Source organism: Perissodus microlepis, chromosome 18 (assembly GCF_051167445.1).
Source record: "Perissodus microlepis isolate ML-2025 ecotype Zambia chromosome 18, ASM5116744v1, whole genome shotgun sequence".
NCBI lineage: Eukaryota > Metazoa > Chordata > Actinopteri > Cichliformes > Cichlidae > Perissodus > Perissodus microlepis.
In genome coordinates this window covers 15,594,710-15,611,734 of record NC_140478.1, presented here as the reverse complement: position 1 = coordinate 15,611,734, position 17,025 = coordinate 15,594,710, and the positions used below count along the sequence as shown (strand labels likewise).

Sequence of the window (17,025 nt, the reverse complement as noted above, 5' to 3'; positions counted from 1 at the left end):
ATATACAGCTCTGTCCCTATCCGGGACGTCAGAGAGGGTCAGCCAGAGGTGCCTCTGCACCACTACTGTCAAAGCCATCCCTCTGCCCAGGGAGAGCGCTGCACAGCGAGACGCACGGAGGATGTGATCTGTGGCGATTCTGACCTCGTTAAGAAGAGGTGCCAGCGGGCTGTCATCAGGAACCAGCGATCCGAGCTCCGCCAGGCACATTGCCTGGTACGTCTGGAGCATGGTGACAGTGCTCATGGCGCGAGCAGTGCCGGCCTGAGCTCGATAAATCTTCTCCAGCTGCGAAGCAGAGAATCTGCAGTGCTTGGACGGCAGAGTTGCGGGGCCGCCAACACCATGGTTATGGGACGGGGCCAGATAAGCAGCCAGAGACGGCTCCATAGGGGGTGGGTTAGCTAAGCCAGCCCCCTCGGCGCCGTCCAATTCCATGTACTGTCCATAGCCGGGCGCAGTGACGCGGGTAGACAGAGGTTTGTCCCATGATGCTGTTAGCTCGCAGATAAAGTCTGGGAACATGGGAAGGCAGTTTTTGGCCGTTGCGGGCTCCGGTTTGAGGAAAAACCCCGCGAACCGCGACGGCTTCTGAGCTGGCGGAGGAGAGGGCCAGTCCACCTGCAGCTTCTCAGCAGCACGGCGAAACAGGGAGAAAAGAGAGGTGTCACCGTGGCCGACCGGCGCAGCAGCGGCGGTACATTGGGCCGACAATGAGCTCTCCTGCTCATCCTCTGACAAACCATGGATGTCCAGGCCGATGTCCAGCACGTCATCATCGTCCTGGGGAGCACTGGCGGGCTTCAACCCAGGCTGAAGCCCGTCAGCGCTCCTGCATGGTTCCGGCTCGTCATCGGCTAACCCGTCAACATATTCCATGTGGTCAGCCCAGCTAATTGCGGGGACACCGACCGGAAAATCCTCGTCTTCGGACGAAGCCGGGGCTCCAGACTCGGAAAGGAGAGGGTCATGCCGTGCGCCAGCCGAGCGTCCCAGCACTTTTTCCACAAACGTCACCCATCTTTCCAGGGTCGAGCGCCGGAGCTGGCGACAAAACGCACAGGCTTCGGCCTCCGTCAACGCTCTCCTAGCATGGACGATCCCCAGGCAGACAGGGCAGGCATCGTGCTGGTCGCTGTCGTGCAAAGAGAAACCGCATCCCTGAGGACAGGGGCGAACAGAAGATTTCTGCTTTGCTCGCTTCGGTTTGGAGTCCATTCCAAAACACAAAGCAAAACGCTGCACGGGAAAACTTGAAATTAGCGCTCCGCGGGCAGCCTACACACCAACTGCGCGGTGGAGGCTAACACCAATAGGGGCAGTTAAGCTAAGTTCAAGTCGGCAGACAACGGAGCTAACTAGCAGCAGCTAGCTAGCCCAACTCAGCAGAGGTGTTCTCAGCGAGGTGAAGAGCGTAAGAACTGAGGGACGACTGTGATGACAGCGGCTATATGTGCAGGCGGGGCCGTGCGCGTGTCATCACACGTCATCTGCCTTAAAGGCGTGATTAAAGGTTTCTTCAGCCAGGACACGCGAGGGCGTGATATCCCATACTTATGTGTTGTACCGAGTGAATCGACTGAAAGGGAACCATAGTTTGATTTGTCTTAGGTAAACTTCTTCTTATTTCTTCAAATTAGATTTCTAATTTCTAATTCTAATTTCTAATTCCTTGAAATCTTCAGGAATAGTTTTCCAGGCTTCTTAAAGGACAGTCAAAGGTCTTATTTTGTTCTTTTTTTTTGTTCTCTGTCAAGATTATATTGAGGTCCAGGCTCTGGGGAGTCCAGTCCATGACTGATAGTGTTCAATTATGTGTTTTTATAAGCAGGTATGCCCATACAACAGATGCTTTTCAGAGGGTATTGTAAAACTCTGATGGTGCTTCTCTGTGTTCATAGTTCCGTTTATGCAGCCCCAAACCACGAGAGAGCCTGTTTCAGGGCCTCTGTCAGGTCTTTACTTTTTTTTTTTAATTTCTTAAGGATATGAGTTGTATAAAGCGCTTTGAGTGCTCAGATAGATTAGAAAAGCGCTGTATAAGAACCAGTCCATTTACCATGACTTTCAAATACTGTTCATCTGATGTAGTGTTTTTAGCCCTGCCAGTTCCTCCAATTGTCCTCTACTTTTCTACTTACCTCAAATTTTTTTAAGGCATACTGCACATCATGTTGAGATATGACAGTTTTTGGCTACAAGTTCTTTGGGAATCACCTTGTTGGTGTTAAAATATATCCCCAGTTAAACTGTGTTATCTTTGGCATTTTTCATAGATTCAGATAATGAAATTGTAACAAATAGCATGATTTTGTAACAGGTTGCTAGTAACATAGTGTTTTAAAATTACAATTGAAATTTGGGTCTTTGGTTCTAAGTTGTCTGCTATGTGTTGACAAGTCTGCTATATGTTTGAAGCATTTTTATGCTTTAGTGTTTTATAGGTCAGTGTAAAGCGGCTTAACAGCCAAACAAAAAAATCCATACTCCTGTATACATGGCTGTATTTACTCATTTGCTTTTATATGCATGTTTCAGGGGAGAAGGGTCCGGTGGGGTCTGTGGGCCTTCCTGGTATAATAGGTCCTCCTGGTCGTAATGGTCCAGCTGGAGATCCAGGAGATGTTGGTTTGCCTGGATTTCCTGGACCTCAAGGTAAATTTCTAGATGGCTCACTAAATTAGTGTGGAAATTTCCAGATAAAATTTGGAAATTCGCTCTGGTGTACTAATATAAATAATATAGCTCTGATATGCTTTTTTTTTTTTTTTTTTTGATCCTCACTTTGATGCTTTCTTCACCTAATACACACGCTCTTTGTTCAACCACAACAACTTCAAGGTATCCCAGGTCCTCCTGGTGACCAGGGTCAGCCAGGCTACAGGAGGATATTGAATGCTGGATTTCTGTTAGTTATACATAGTCAATCAGTTGAGGTCCCACAGTGCCCAGCAGATACCACTCAGCTTTGGGTGGGACACAGTCTCATTTACCTGGAGGCACAAGAAAAGGCTCACACACAAGATCTGGGTAAGCATCAGCATAAAATGGTCATTTTGCTGATCTCTTGAAATGTATTCATCCCTGGTATATAGAAATTTGAAGAAAAATGTTAAAAACCCTTCCTTGTCTATATTTTATAACATCTGTTTTTGTTTTTTTCAATCTTTTTTCCTTGCAGGCCAGCCTGGCTCCTGCCTCCCTGTTTTCTCCACCATGCCGTTCTCCTATTGTAACCAAGCTGCCTGTTCTTATTCTAGTCGCAATGACAAATCCTATTGGCTCTCCACAACTGCTCCCATACCCATGATGCCGCTATTTGGCCAGGATATTGTGTCCCATATCAGCCGTTGTGTGGTGTGTGAGACCATTTCACCTGTGGTGACTTTTCACAGCCAGAATCATACATTCCCTTCATGCCCACCTGGATGGATGAGTTTGTGGGTGGGATACTCTTTCCTCTTGGTAAGTACATTAAAAAAATGTTAAAGTGTTTCAAAGGAAAACTTCTGTTAACTCCCCTCACTGTGTACCTGCTGGCTTGCTGTCTTTAGCACACAGGATCAGGTAATAATGGTGGTGGCCAGTCACTGGCTTCTACTGGTAGCTGCCTTAAGGATTTCCGAACTCATCCCTTCATTGAGTGCCAAGGGGCACGGGGTTCCTGTCACTACTTTGCCAATCTCTATAGTTATTGGCTGACTACTGTAAGCCCAGCAGAGCAGTTCATAACCGCAAGTCCTGGCACCATCAAAGCAAGCGACCAACAGCGACACAGGACCAGCCAGTGTAATGTCTGCCACAGAGAAGGATAAGCATTGTGGCATTTTACCTAAGATTATGATTTTTTTTTTACCCAATTACCCAAACCTTACTCATACCACTCAGCGTTAAAGATGAATTTGATTATGTTCGTTGACAATAAAAATGTATTAAAAGAAATGTTTTGCACACCTCAACATTTAACATTATTTTCACTTAGGTACCATTTATAGTTCTAAAAAAGCTCCTTATGTTCTATAATTGTGCTATAATCTGTCAGACTAGTACTGTAATCCTCTCTGAAATGACCTTTTCTTGTGTTTATTATTATTTTATTGTGTTTAAGTTGTTTTTCATTTTGTCATTTTAAAATAAGACTTTAACTTGACATGTCATGTAAAAAACGAAATAAATAAATACAATTTTAAGAAAAAGAAGCATTTTGACAGGATGCACATTTTCCATAGCAGGTTTCAAGTCCATATTTATTTATTTCTCTCAACAGAACCCAAGTGACAATCAGAATACAGTACTTTATTCCTCAAACATGTTTTTTCCTTTTCTTTTTTTTTTTTTATTACGCAAAACAAGAGAACACTCAGTGCAATAAGACAGAGGACTGACGGTGCGGTGCTCTCTCTACCTTTTCACAGTGCACGTTTATACACACAAAAAGATTGTACATCATCATCATTGTTACATTTCCAACCTTCACCCACCAACATCATGAGGGCAAAGTGAATGTCTTAAGACAATCATTTTTTTTAAACTAGCAACTTGCATACAGTGTAGCCTGGCACACACACTCATAAACACACACACGCACACACACGCGCACAGCTCTCTCCCTCACACGCATACTGGTACCAACGAAGGTTTCTGAATCGTTGATTCTCATAGAGAGGGGGTACTGCACTTGCACTTTAGGGGCTGTTGTTAAACCCATACTATTTTGGCAATGTTGACATTGCCTTTTAATGTGCAAAAGAGAACCAACTGAATTCATGCAAATAAGAGGTTGAGGTAGAGGGAGAGAGCAGGGGGAGATGAATGTGTATGTAACCAGCCTGATTTAATGTGAAGGAAGATGAGAGTTAGTGCAGTTCACTTATTTTTTTGTAGCCTGACAGACTTGCAGGCCCTTGTGCAACCCCTCCCCGTCATTTTTGACAGCTTAGAGCTGTTGTCATGTGATAGGTCCTTCAATAATTTGATCTCTAAAATGGTTGCCAGCCATTGAATTGGATTGGAAACATTGTCAGAGACATCCAAATATAGATGAGTGTATGTCACACACCCAGCCATTCTCCTGAGGCTTTACCTTTCAGCCAATAAATGAAAACTTACATGGCACGACTCACTATTCCTTACAATTTCAAAAAATATATATAAGCATAAACTTGAAAGTTACTTCTTAAGCAAGTGCATATGGCTATTATAATCTGCAGTGAAATTAAGAAATCTAAAAGCTCAGGTGTTGATTGTACGGGCTGGTCGTTGGCGTCAAGTATTTACACTGTCACGGTGCTTTGCAGTGTGCATGGCAATGTAAAGATGCTGGTACTCGCCAGCTATTGCCACTAATCCCATTTTAAATAACCAAGCATCCAAAGTGCAACCACACCCATATCTCGCTTTTACAGGCTTTGGCTGGTCTTGGAAAATGATCCTGTTTATAATGTATGTTCTAATTTGCTACCTCCCCACCCTGCCCTCATAGTGTATTTTAGAATACAGCAAAAAACATTACACACTATCTCTGTCCTCTACAAATGCCAACAGGCTTTCCTGCGAAACAGCTTTAAAAGGCTTTGACGTAGTGACCACACAGTTTCTCACTGTTAAATACAAACTGAAGCACAAGTAGTTTCCTGTTTCTGTTCTAGGACCAGCTGTTGTACATTCTAGAACATCCTGGACCAGGCATGGAGACACCTGGAATCTAAAGCACGGCGACGTAAACTCCTCAACTTACAATACAACAGTGAAAATGTAAAGTATATATAGACAGAATTAAATAGTCCATTCATTTTAGTGCTTTTAAGCACAAACAAAAAAAGCGCTTGGCATAAGAAAATTATGCAACTACAGTACAAGTATCGATAGATTATGTTTTGAAATGTAAAATAACCTGAACAAAAATAACATAAAAACAAATATTAGATTGCATCTACATCTACTATACATAATTTAAGTTTCCTTTTGATCCCCATCATGTCATTTAGAAAATATCTATTCATCATCAAATATCTACTCTACTAATTACATTACAGGAGTCCAGTCACAGGAAATAGAAAAATATCAAATATCACCAGTGATGATAAGAAACATGACAACCTGAACAAGCAGAAATATTGCTGTGGTAACCACCATTGTCCTTTGACATCAGTGAGCATCATCCCTCTTGTCCTCTCAGCTGCCGCCCTGAAGCCTGTGATGTTTTAGGGAGGAGAGGGAATGGTTAACTGTGGGTTATGTGTTCGAAATGCCTTGTAAATGTCAGATGGCAGTATCCCAGAATACCGTTGTCTGGGTGGGGTATGGAGGAGGACGGATCTTCTTGGTCCCGCCGTTTTTTCCCCAGCTTGGAAGGACAGATGTATTTTCCTGCTTGCACTGACTTCGTTCCTGGTGCCTGTCCTCATTCCTGTCTGGCAGAGGAGGAGGAGGCCTCTCCAGAGATCTCTGCAAGTGCGGATGCTGTCTGGAACGGATTTCCATGCATAGGGTGCGTTTCCTCTCGATTTGCTCTAGCATAGTGGTGTCTCCACATATCCATGGCATCTGGGGCATCTGAGCAACACATTTAACATACCACGTGAAATAAATACAAATGAACTCTTTCTAGAATTTCTTTTTGATGTCATTCACAATTGACTAAGTGATCATATAACACAAAAAATGAATTCAGGGGCGGATGGGTGTGGTTTTTGATTTGATTTGGTGTAACCCAGCGTCTCACCAGTACTGATCATTTTTAATGGAGAGAATGGTAAACCCATTTATGTGTTCCCGGCTTTAGGTAATAAAAGAAAAAAAAAATAGAAAAATGATTTTGACAAAAATTATGTTCACCAAATTGCTGTGCTAGGAGCACCCTTACTCATGAACTTCACCCTACACTATGACTTAATAAATCAGTTTAAAAAAAATACAATTGATATATCTGGCAGAAGATGAAGAGTTAAACATAATGTAGATCTCCCTGAAAGTTCTGAAACCTGCTGTGGATTTCTCTTCACTGTCTTTGCAAACAATTTACTTTTTTTTTTTTTTAAATAAATCTTCAGTTGTAACCACTATGTTTTAATAAACTGAAGATTTTTCACATTACTAATGAAAAATGCCTAATTAATCAGTGTTATTAATTAGTGTTTTGTCAAATAGTTAACTAGTCAGTCAATTGAATAGTCAGTTAATTTAAATTGTCGAGATAAAAGACTTAGATTTCGAATCCTCACACCAGTTTGAAAACCAACTAGAACAAAATATCTTTAAACAGTCCAAACTGTTCCATAACAGACTAAGAAATAAGTTTTCAGGACCTATAAGAAACTGACACTTCAGGTAAAGAGACAGACAAGACAAAACAAAACAAAAGAAAGGCCAAACCAGATATGCATACCTGACTTTGATGTGTCTCTGTTGCCCTCCTTTGTGGAGTTCCCACTGGGGAAGGATTAGCAGGTTTAGACGGTGAGCGGGCATACTTAGATGCTGCTTTCAGATCTACAAAGGAATAAAAAATCACATTTAGTAGTATGCCATTTGAATAGTTATATGCATTGTCTAATGCCGCCTTAAAATTTAGGTCCTAACACTCACCACTTCCTGTTCCCATGGTCATCGGAGGGCTACCTGATGACCTTCCGTGGTGAGTGGGTGTTGTTGTTGATGAATGCTGTCCTGATATTGTGCTGCCATTCCTCTCTTGTGCTTTTGACTGGTCTGTGTTGTAATTTGCTCTGTTATCTCGTCGGGGGGTGCCATCTGATCTGTATCCACGCTCCTTATTATCACACCTGTATTCCATTGATGAAGGGCTCTTGGTGCTCTTGATGTCAAAATTATGATGCTCTGAGCCATTCAAACTTCTGTCTTTGCTGTCCCGCCTCACTTCAAGGCCAGTTCTGCTCAGATCTTTGCTGTCCTGCCTGGGTAAAGGAGGAGGAGGAAGATCTCCACTATTGTGGCAGCTTCGATCTCTCCCCTCATACCTGGATTCGGAGTTGGAACCAACTCTGTCCCTGCTGTTGCTGCTTCTGGATGCTTCTTGTCGGGGAAGGATCTCTGGTGGCTGATCTATTCTACCTTCATATTTGTGCTCCGTGTCATTCCTTTCTCTCTCTTTGCTCTCCTGTTGGGGTAATAAATCGGGACGATGGTCTTTGTTATCATGCCTGTATTCTGGTCCGGTTCTAACCCTGTCTTTGCTCTCTTGTCGGGAAAGAAGCTCAGGGGGCCTATCTCTGCTTTCGTGCTTTGAGTCCACACCATTTCTGGCTCGCTCTTTGCTATCCTGTCGGGGTAAGAGTTCAGGTGGCTGATCCAGTCTCTCTCTGCTTTCATGTCTGTAGTCTACAGGATTTCTTGCCCTTTCCTTGCTGTCTTGCCTTGGCAACAGCTCAGGTGGCTGATCAAGCAGTCTGTCTCTGTCTTTGCTCTCCTGTCTCAGCAAAGACTCCATTCCATGTCCCCCACTTCGATCTTTACTGTCTCTCCTTGGTAATAGGTCACCATTGCTAATCCCTCTGTCCTTGGAGTCTCTTCTTATCAAAGGGATTGTTTCTATGGAGCTGCTGCCCCTATCTTTGGAGTCCCGCCTCACAGGGATGGGCTCTGCATTGCTGCAGGCCTGGTCCCTGCTATCCCTGCGAACCAGCTGTGCATCTACATTGCTACAAGTACGGTCTTTACTATTTCGTCTGTGGGGCAGAGGCTCTGCATTGCTGCTTCCTCTCTCTTTGTCTTTTTCTCTGTCTTTGTCTCTGTCTTTTCTATGTGAAGACTCTTTACTGTGACGCTCCTTGGATTCACGCTTGGACTCCTTGCTGTGACTGTGACGTTCCTTGCCTTCTCGCTTTGACTCACTGTGAGACTTACTTTTGGACTCAGCTGCCAAAGAAAAGGCGGGTAAAAATAAAAAACACATAATTAGGCAAATCAATAGACATTCAGTTTTTGATGTACCTATCAAAATAAACTGGATTAAAAAACACACACAAATAATAATAATAATAATAATAATAATAATAGTAATAATAATAATAATAATAATAAACAGTGGGACAAACTGTGAGTATCATCAGAATCAGACTTGTTACTGCAATGCAAACAATTATCCACTAGGTGTCCCTTACTACCCATTTAAGAAGCTGTGGTAGGAGTTGTAAACCTCTGGAGTTGAAACAAAATGATTGAAAGCCATATACATATACAGTGGTGTGAAAATTGTTTGCCACCTTCCTGATTTCCTATTATTTTAACATTTGTCACACTTAAACATTTCAGATCACCAAACAAATTTAAATATTAGACAGAGATAACACAAGCAAAGTTTTTAAATGAAGGTGTTTATTATTTAGGGAAGTACAATCCAAACCTACATGGCCCTGCTTGATAAAAAAAAAGATTGCCCCTTCCTGTTATAAGATAAATTAACTGTGGTGTATCACATCTTTGGAAAGATGAGTTCAATTTCGCTAGCCAGTTTCTCTAGGCCTGATTACTACTGCGCCTGTTCTCAATCAAGAAATCGCTTACATAAAACCTGCCTGACAAAGTGGAGTAGACCAAAACATCCTCAAAAGTCAGACATCATGCTGCGGTCCAAGGAAATTCAGGAACAAATAAAAGACAATGTAACTGACTTGCTTAACTTGATTCAGTTACGGTCAGTGTTCATGAATCCACCATAAGAAAGAGACTGGGTAAAAATGCCCTGCATGGCAGAGTTCTATGACAAAAGCAACTGCTGAGCAAAGGGAACATAAAGGCTGCTCTCAGTTTTGCCAGAAAACATCTTAATGAACCCCAAGTCTTTTGGGAAAATACTCTGTGGATCCACAAAACAAAAGTTGAACTTTTTGCAAGGTGTATATCTTATTACATCTGGCAGACAGCCAGTCCACTTATGAATGGCTTAAGAAAAACAAAATGAAAACTTTGGAGTGGCCTAGTCAAAGTCCTGAAACCTGAATCCAATTGAGATGCTGTGGCATGACCCAAAAAAGGTGGTTCATGCTCCAAAACCCTCCAGTGTGGCTGAATTATAACAATTCTGGAAAAATGAGTGGGCTAAAATTCCTCTGCAGCACTTTAAAAGACTCATTGCCAGTTATCACAAATACTTGATTGTACTTGTTGCCGCTAAGGGTGGCCCAACCAGTTATTAGGTTTAGGGGAAAATCACTTTTTCAAGCAGGGCCATGTAGGTTTAGATTTTTGTCCTCTTAAAAATAAACAACTTCATTTAGAAACTTCAATTTATCATTTTTTTGATGATCTTAAACATTTAAGTGTGATCAACATAAAAAAAATTATTTAGGAAAGGGGCAAAAAACTTTATCGTACCACCGTACAGAGATATCTATCTATCTATCTATCTATCTATCTATCTATCTATCTATCTATCTATCTATCTATCTATCTATCTATCTATCTATCTATCTATCTATCTATCTATCTATCTACATATATATATATATATATATATGCATCACTGATCTGAGCCTGTCTCTGGATGGTTTCCATACAAGCTTTAACCTACAATACATTGTGGAAGCATCCCCTGTCATGCCTGCATGCGTCATATGTGTAGTTTTATGCTGATGTGTGTATGGGGGGGGGGGTAAAAGAGAGCAAGTGTGGTGATTAACCAGTTGGTAAGTGGGTCAGGGTAGCTGTTGCTGCCCCTGTTGCCTTAGAAAGGGAAAGAACAAAATGATCCTCCATTCCTTCATAACCTTCATGTTCACAACACACAACATATGTGACATTTGCACCAACTAAACCAAAAATCTCACTGATGAGAAATCAAAGGGTAATCCTCGCATCTAAATGCAGTCTCTAACTAAAAGCACATTATTCAGCAGCTAATAATGACAATCTCTGGAAAAAGCAGAAAATGTATACCAGTTTGGTACATGCATGAACATGTATATCTCATTACAGTCAAAATGGCAAGAAATCATAAATTCTCTCAGCGTCCACCGTCCCCATCTGCACAGCTGCTCCAGCTGCCCGATTGGCTTACATATGTGTGTGCTGATTGGACAGAAAAGGGAATCTGAAATCCTGTGATCAGGTGTAGGATAGAGTTCAGAGGCATAACATCTCTATCAGGAGCATGCATTGTAGTCTGACGTGCCCTGAGCTGTGATTGGCTGCATTACCCACGGGGAGGGAATCTGCGAATAAGAAACAGGGATTTCTCCTCCTTCCACTGTTGCTATGTTGTAGTTGCTAAGAGCACTGAGTAAGGATGGATGTGTGGATTCCTTGTAGTTTTTTTTTTTTTCATGATTTATGATGTTTGCATAAATGCTGTGTTTGGTGGTATTTACATTAAAGAAAACTGTTCAGCTGTTAAATTGTTGTTAAATTCTTTCAGATTGTGAAACTCGGGTATGAGGAGAGTTATGTGAAGTTGAGGGTTAAACAGCATGTCATCTTCACTGTATATGATTACATACTCCATCTGACTTTGTTACTGACCCTTCTCAAGTAAAGTATGACATGCCTCTACAAAATGAATCTAAGCTTCAAGAATGTGTGAATCATCCTGTTCTGTTTTTGTACAGTTTAAATAGTAAGCACATTGAGTTTCACAATGTTCATGTTTACAACTTCAATTTTAACAGAAAAATAAAGGTTGCAATATGCTTGAGAATGAGAAGGCCAATTTGTGACTGACTGATAATGCTGCTGGCACCAGACTCAGAAATAGTTTCTGCTTTTATATCTTTCTCCTTTCGTAAATTCAATTTGTGCAGCAATCGGTTTGTTTTCCTACCCGACCGCACATATTTTGGCAGCGTCTTCCTGAGTGTGGCATAATATCTGTATTTAAATGTTGATGTTTACATATTTAAAAGTAATGCTGCCTGATGGCCTAATGCCATGAGTTGGTTTGAGAGACCTACGGCCCGCTTTAGTCTTTAATCCTCTCAGATTAAATCATACGATCTGTATCAGACTTGGCTTGGCAGGTCTAGATTAAACAAACGCAAACTGCAAAGTGCCCTGCAAACATCGCGCTGTGAAAGCGATGCATTAAATGCACAAACTCGTGATTTTGCAGGATCAAACTTGTTAACCCTAAATGTGGACTGATTAAGGAATTAAAAAGTGTTTATTTATGTTTGCTGCCAGGTTTACTGCCGCTAAATCTCTTTACACGAACACGGTGCACACTGCCCAGTGACACACTTCTATGTTACCTCTGCTCTTCAGTTTGTTATCCTACTTTCTAGTGCTGCTTTCTAACTAAATCTGTCATTCTCATGAAACAAATGTGTGTACAGTAGACAGGGTGGAAAAACTGTTTAATGGGCATGTGTTTGCAACAAGGGCGTAGATTTGGCATGGACGGAAGGGACGTGTCCTCACCAATATCCAGCGATTATTGAATTGTCCCCACCAATAATTTGATCTCTTCGAGTAAAGAAAAACAAACCCGATAGTAAGAAAAAAAAACGATCTGTCAACGTCTCATTCACCCAGCGGTGCAGAAAGAGTTAAATTACGTTCTCTACTGGAGTCCTACCTCATGTGACAAATATGGCCAATGTGATTGGCTGTGCTTTTCAGGGAGTTTTGGAAACTAACTGCACAGCAGGCAGCACTATTAGTTATCTCAGTCTCCCAGAGTAGCATTTCTAATTTTGATTGAAAGTGTCAGACAAAACGGCAGCCTCGAGCAAGCCAGGATATTCGTTTACAGAGGCTGTTAAAATTATATGTCTAACGTTAAAATGTTGGTGACACAATAATTTCATCCTAATGGCACTGACATATTCATAGGGTTAATTTTTGAGACAAAATGTCACGAGGTAGTCATGATTTTGCAAATATTCCACCTTGTAGTGCAGTTTGCACAAATTGTTTTAAAAATGCACTCACACTACAAACATTACTGATGAGTCAAGATCTGCACAAATTGACAGAAGCACTGAAGCAGCTACACATTTTATTCTTATTGTCATGTATGTCCTATTTGTCAGGTGACAGAAGAACCAACACAAAGCTCAGAGAGTAACGGTGACACAAGATCACAGGTGAAATTGGATGATGACTTGATAGTTCATGACTGTATTTGAAGCACATGTGTGACTGCATGTATTTGGAATGTCTCACTGGTATTTATCAGGTGACAGAGGCAGCTCTGCCATGTTGTCGCTCGGACAGAGGTGAAGAGGCGAGGTCACAGGTGACTGACTGATGATTTGGTGCTATAGATTAACGAGAGGAGAAGGCATGTGTTTGCCTGCTTCACATAGTGGACATTGAGTTGTTGTGTGGGGAACCAGTAGTGCATATGTGTTGCTGTAACAGTAGTTCATGTTTAGAATAAAAAATCCCAGCTCACTGATTTGATCGGGGCAATAGTGCCTAAAATGTTGCATAATTTTGCTGAGAGATCTTTTACTTTGTGGTAATCTTAGATGAGTAGTTTTATGGACAAAAACCACCAGGTCATTCAGTGTTCCCTTAGTGCTAATGTATAAGAGATGTTGGTGTACTATAACTGAAATAATGTTGTTAAGTCCTTAAAGTCATATTCTTTTATTGCCATGACTGTATTTGAAGCTATTTTTATTTTTGTATGATACCTGATTTATATGGAATATGGCTGAAGTAAACTAAAGCCTAAAATACATTTGCTTAATAGTAATTTAACATTATATAATTCACATATAAAACTATGAATTGCAATTTTAAATGGTTTAAAAGCATGTAGAATAGCATATGTAGGCAAGTATATTTCTCCTTTTTTTTTAATCAAGAAGCAAAGACAAAAAGGAAAAAAAAAGAAACAGGGCAGGGTTCGGTGGTTGAATCATCCGTCCCCACCAATGCCAAAACCAAATCTACGCCCTTGGTTTGCAAACTATCTACACTCATATGGAAACCAGAAAGTTTGCAATACTTTAAATTAGTATCTTTTTGTAACTACATTTCATAATCGTAAGACTTACTTTCTCCTGGCTCCTTGGATTTTCTTCCACTGGAATTTTTCTTTAGCATATTCCTGCCTGTCGTAAACAGGTTGGTTAGTTCATCCAGAGGGCTGGTGGGTGTCCTTGAGCGGCCTGTTGATACATTTTGCATAGACCCGTGAAGTCGTCCGACACCATCTTGAGGTGGCGAGCCTTTTCCATGCGGTGTAGCAGAAGCACTTCGGGGCAGACCCCCAGGGAATGGCATCGGAGCATCAAAGGGAGGTGTACGCATGAGGCTGAGAGGGGTGAGACAGCGACCCATGCTGACTGGCGACGGACAAGCAGAGTGGCTACGCTGATAGGAAGATGATGATGAGGATTTATAAAGGGTACAGGGCAGAGGAGGCGCAGAGGAGCGTCCAGAGACAGTGAGAGTTGGGGTGGCTGTGAGCTCCCTACGGATGTGTGCGGAGGAGGGTGGCTCAGTGGAAGAGGTGGGAGATTTGCTGTATGACTGGTTCTCCAGCATGGGCAATTTGGCTACATCTAAAGGGGTGAGGGGAGACTCATCTGAGTTAGGCGAGCACTGGGCAGGCGCTGGTGGGAACACCAACAGTGGAGGTCGATGAGTGAGTAAATTGGGGAAGGGTGCAGGAATGTCACACAGTGGAATGTTTCGAGGTGTGGAGCAGCGGCTGAGAGGCTCAGGTTCATAGGGTGCCGGGGTAGGGCACGCAGAACGACATCCTACAGGGTCGGTGCGGTACTCCATGTCATCCAGAGCTGGGTACTTCATCTCCTCATACACAGACTCATCTGGCTCCTCATCCTCACTCTTCAAGGGTTCTCGCGTTCCAACATCAATCCCACCCATCTCTATATAGACAGGTTCGTCTTCACAGTCATCAGTAGGGCTTTCATCACTTTGAGGAGGTGATGGGTTGCATTCGTTAGGGGAAGTGACATGGTGGAGGGGTTTGGAGGGGCAAACCCCACTGCCTCCATGGCTCTTAATGTAGGACTCATCAAAGGAAACACTCAGTTGTGTGTTGGGGTTCCTCTTGGGTTTGGGTGGTGGCACCCTCCTGCAGTCCTCACTGCATCCCTGAACTGCTCAAAAAGAGAGAGAGAAAAAGTCTAAGATCTAATTTGTTGAGGTATGAGTCAAATAATTATAGAGTCATATATAATAGATTACTGAATTGGGTGAAATTCAAGTTTTTGTAATCTATTTGTCATTAATTATTAATGTGGGTCAGTTGTAGGTCTATATGTGCTGCTCAGCGCAATATCTTGAGTCAGATATGTGGGAACAGTTGAGGCATATACATGTTTCTAGGTCACATATATGGCAGCATGCGAGTATACTATCTGGGTCACACACACTGTTGAGCTTCTTTCTGATAGTGGTGACGTAGCTTTGCAGTGCGAATCTCTTTAGATGTGGTGCGGAGAGGCATTTGTACAGCTAGTACTGTAGAAAACACTGCGGTACCACTACAGTAGCTTACAGAGAGTAGCCATAGCTCTATGCTCCCAACTTGCTCTGAGTCTATTTCTAGGTCAAATACTGAGATGTTTAGATAGAAGTGTCCCTCGCACTGGCAGGTAGTGGGAGATGAATGTGGTTAAGAGCTGGAGTATGTCTAAAATTTTTAAAACTGCAAATTTTATACCTTAAATAATTCATGTGGCAGATGGCCGAGACACACTCCTAGTTCCAGTAACTGTATGACTCACCACCCCTACTCCATGCATACAGGCGCACAAACACACACACTAAAGATGCCGACACCTTAAGAGAGAGGAATTAGGACTGATATGTACCTATTTCACAGTTTAGGTTGTTTTTGTTTTGTTTTTCTATTTTTTTTTTTTACCTTTTTTTTTTTTGCAAAAAATTGGATACAGTGTATTGCACGTTGATAAAAATGTCTCTTGTTTATAATATTATTTGAGAAAAAAATGAATCCAATGTTAGGTTTATGATCCAGTGCGAGAACCAAAAGTAAAGACTACAAATTAAAACAAAACATCCAATTTTGTCCTGCTTTTTGCATGCTATACATTTAGTCACGATCATATATATAAACTAATTTGAACAGAGGATGCTTGGGTCTTTTGGGCTGGTGTTCTCTCCTAATTAACACTTGCTAATAATGTGTTAATACAAGATTTGGTTAAGCCCAAATGTGTTTTGGCATGTGCTTCTTTGGACTATGATACTGAGATTCCTGCATATGCTCCTCTCCTGTCTTTGTGTGGGCATGTGCATGCATGTGTATATATGTGCGGGCAGTAATGGGCACATAATGGTGTTCCTCTTCCTCGTTTCCACAGCAGCAAATTACATTACTACACTAGCAGGTTTCCATGGTTAATGCTGAGATCTGTTTCAGCATGGATGATGAATCCACCCCTTCAAAACATCGCTCTCCTTTCTCTTCTCCTCTCTCCACTGCTCCCTCTACCCCACCTCCCCCTTGCAGCGGATGTGTTTACCCGCAGCACCCTCCCCCCTCCCACTCCTGGGGAAAATGAATCTAGGTCAATCGCTCCTCCTGAATGAATTCTACTCTGACAAGCTCCTCCCCTTACCACTAAAGCGCCAGCTACAGAGCACGCAACCCTCCCCTCAGCCAGGGACACCCCCACACTCTCAATTTGATTGGCTCAGAAGCCTTAGTTTTCAGCATCTCTGGAACCTCATTGGCCCAAGCTGCTCAGTGATGCTGGGATTGGCTGGGCTGCAGGGGGTCTTGTTTCTGTGAGATGGTTGCCGTGGTGCCCAGGAAGATCTGTGCGCACATAGTGATCCCCACCAATCTGAGCCAGGCAGGGTGACTCCCTAAACATCACGTTGGCAGCAAAGCATCCAAACTGGAATGGAGTCAATGCTCCCTGCAAACTCTAAATCTTTTTGTTATTAATGCAACCTGAAAACTCTATCAGTTTAACTTTGCAAAATGCATGTATTGTGATTTTTTTTTTCCCCCTGAGACAGTACTGTGCAGCTTGCATTTGTTGCAAGAAAAATTGTCTTGGGATAATAATGTTCAGTTAAATTATTCTAAACTGGTCTTACATTGACACAAGGCAT

At 42.2% G+C, this 17,025-nt stretch overlaps 2 protein-coding genes across 2 annotated transcripts in view; one reads left to right on the top strand and one right to left on the bottom strand.

The window, feature by feature from the left end:
* The window catches only part of LOC146367578 (uncharacterized), a 29,615-nt gene extending 25,496 nt beyond the window's left edge, over positions 1-4,119 (top strand). Inside the window, exons 44-47 of the mRNA XM_084912674.1 lie at positions 2,539-2,655; positions 2,842-3,030; positions 3,182-3,465; positions 3,555-4,119. Of these exons, the coding sequence (XP_084768800.1) occupies positions 2,539-2,655; positions 2,842-3,030; positions 3,182-3,465; positions 3,555-3,815 (851 nt within the window). The 3' untranslated portion in view covers positions 3,816-4,119. The remainder of the gene's footprint in view (positions 1-2,538; positions 2,656-2,841; positions 3,031-3,181; positions 3,466-3,554) is intronic.
* A 100-nt stretch (positions 4,120-4,219) lies between these two features.
* nyap2b (neuronal tyrosine-phosphorylated phosphoinositide-3-kinase adaptor 2b) overlaps positions 4,220-17,025 on the bottom strand; it is a 20,901-nt gene continuing 8,095 nt past the window's right edge. Inside the window, exons 4-8 of the mRNA XM_084911600.1 lie at positions 13,962-15,035; positions 7,588-8,877; positions 7,388-7,491; positions 6,286-6,555; positions 4,220-6,193 (exon numbers count right to left, since the gene is read on the bottom strand). Coding sequence (XP_084767726.1) covers positions 6,158-6,193; positions 6,286-6,555; positions 7,388-7,491; positions 7,588-8,877; positions 13,962-15,035 — 2,774 coding nt within the window. The 3' untranslated portion in view covers positions 4,220-6,157. The remainder of the gene's footprint in view (positions 6,194-6,285; positions 6,556-7,387; positions 7,492-7,587; positions 8,878-13,961; positions 15,036-17,025) is intronic.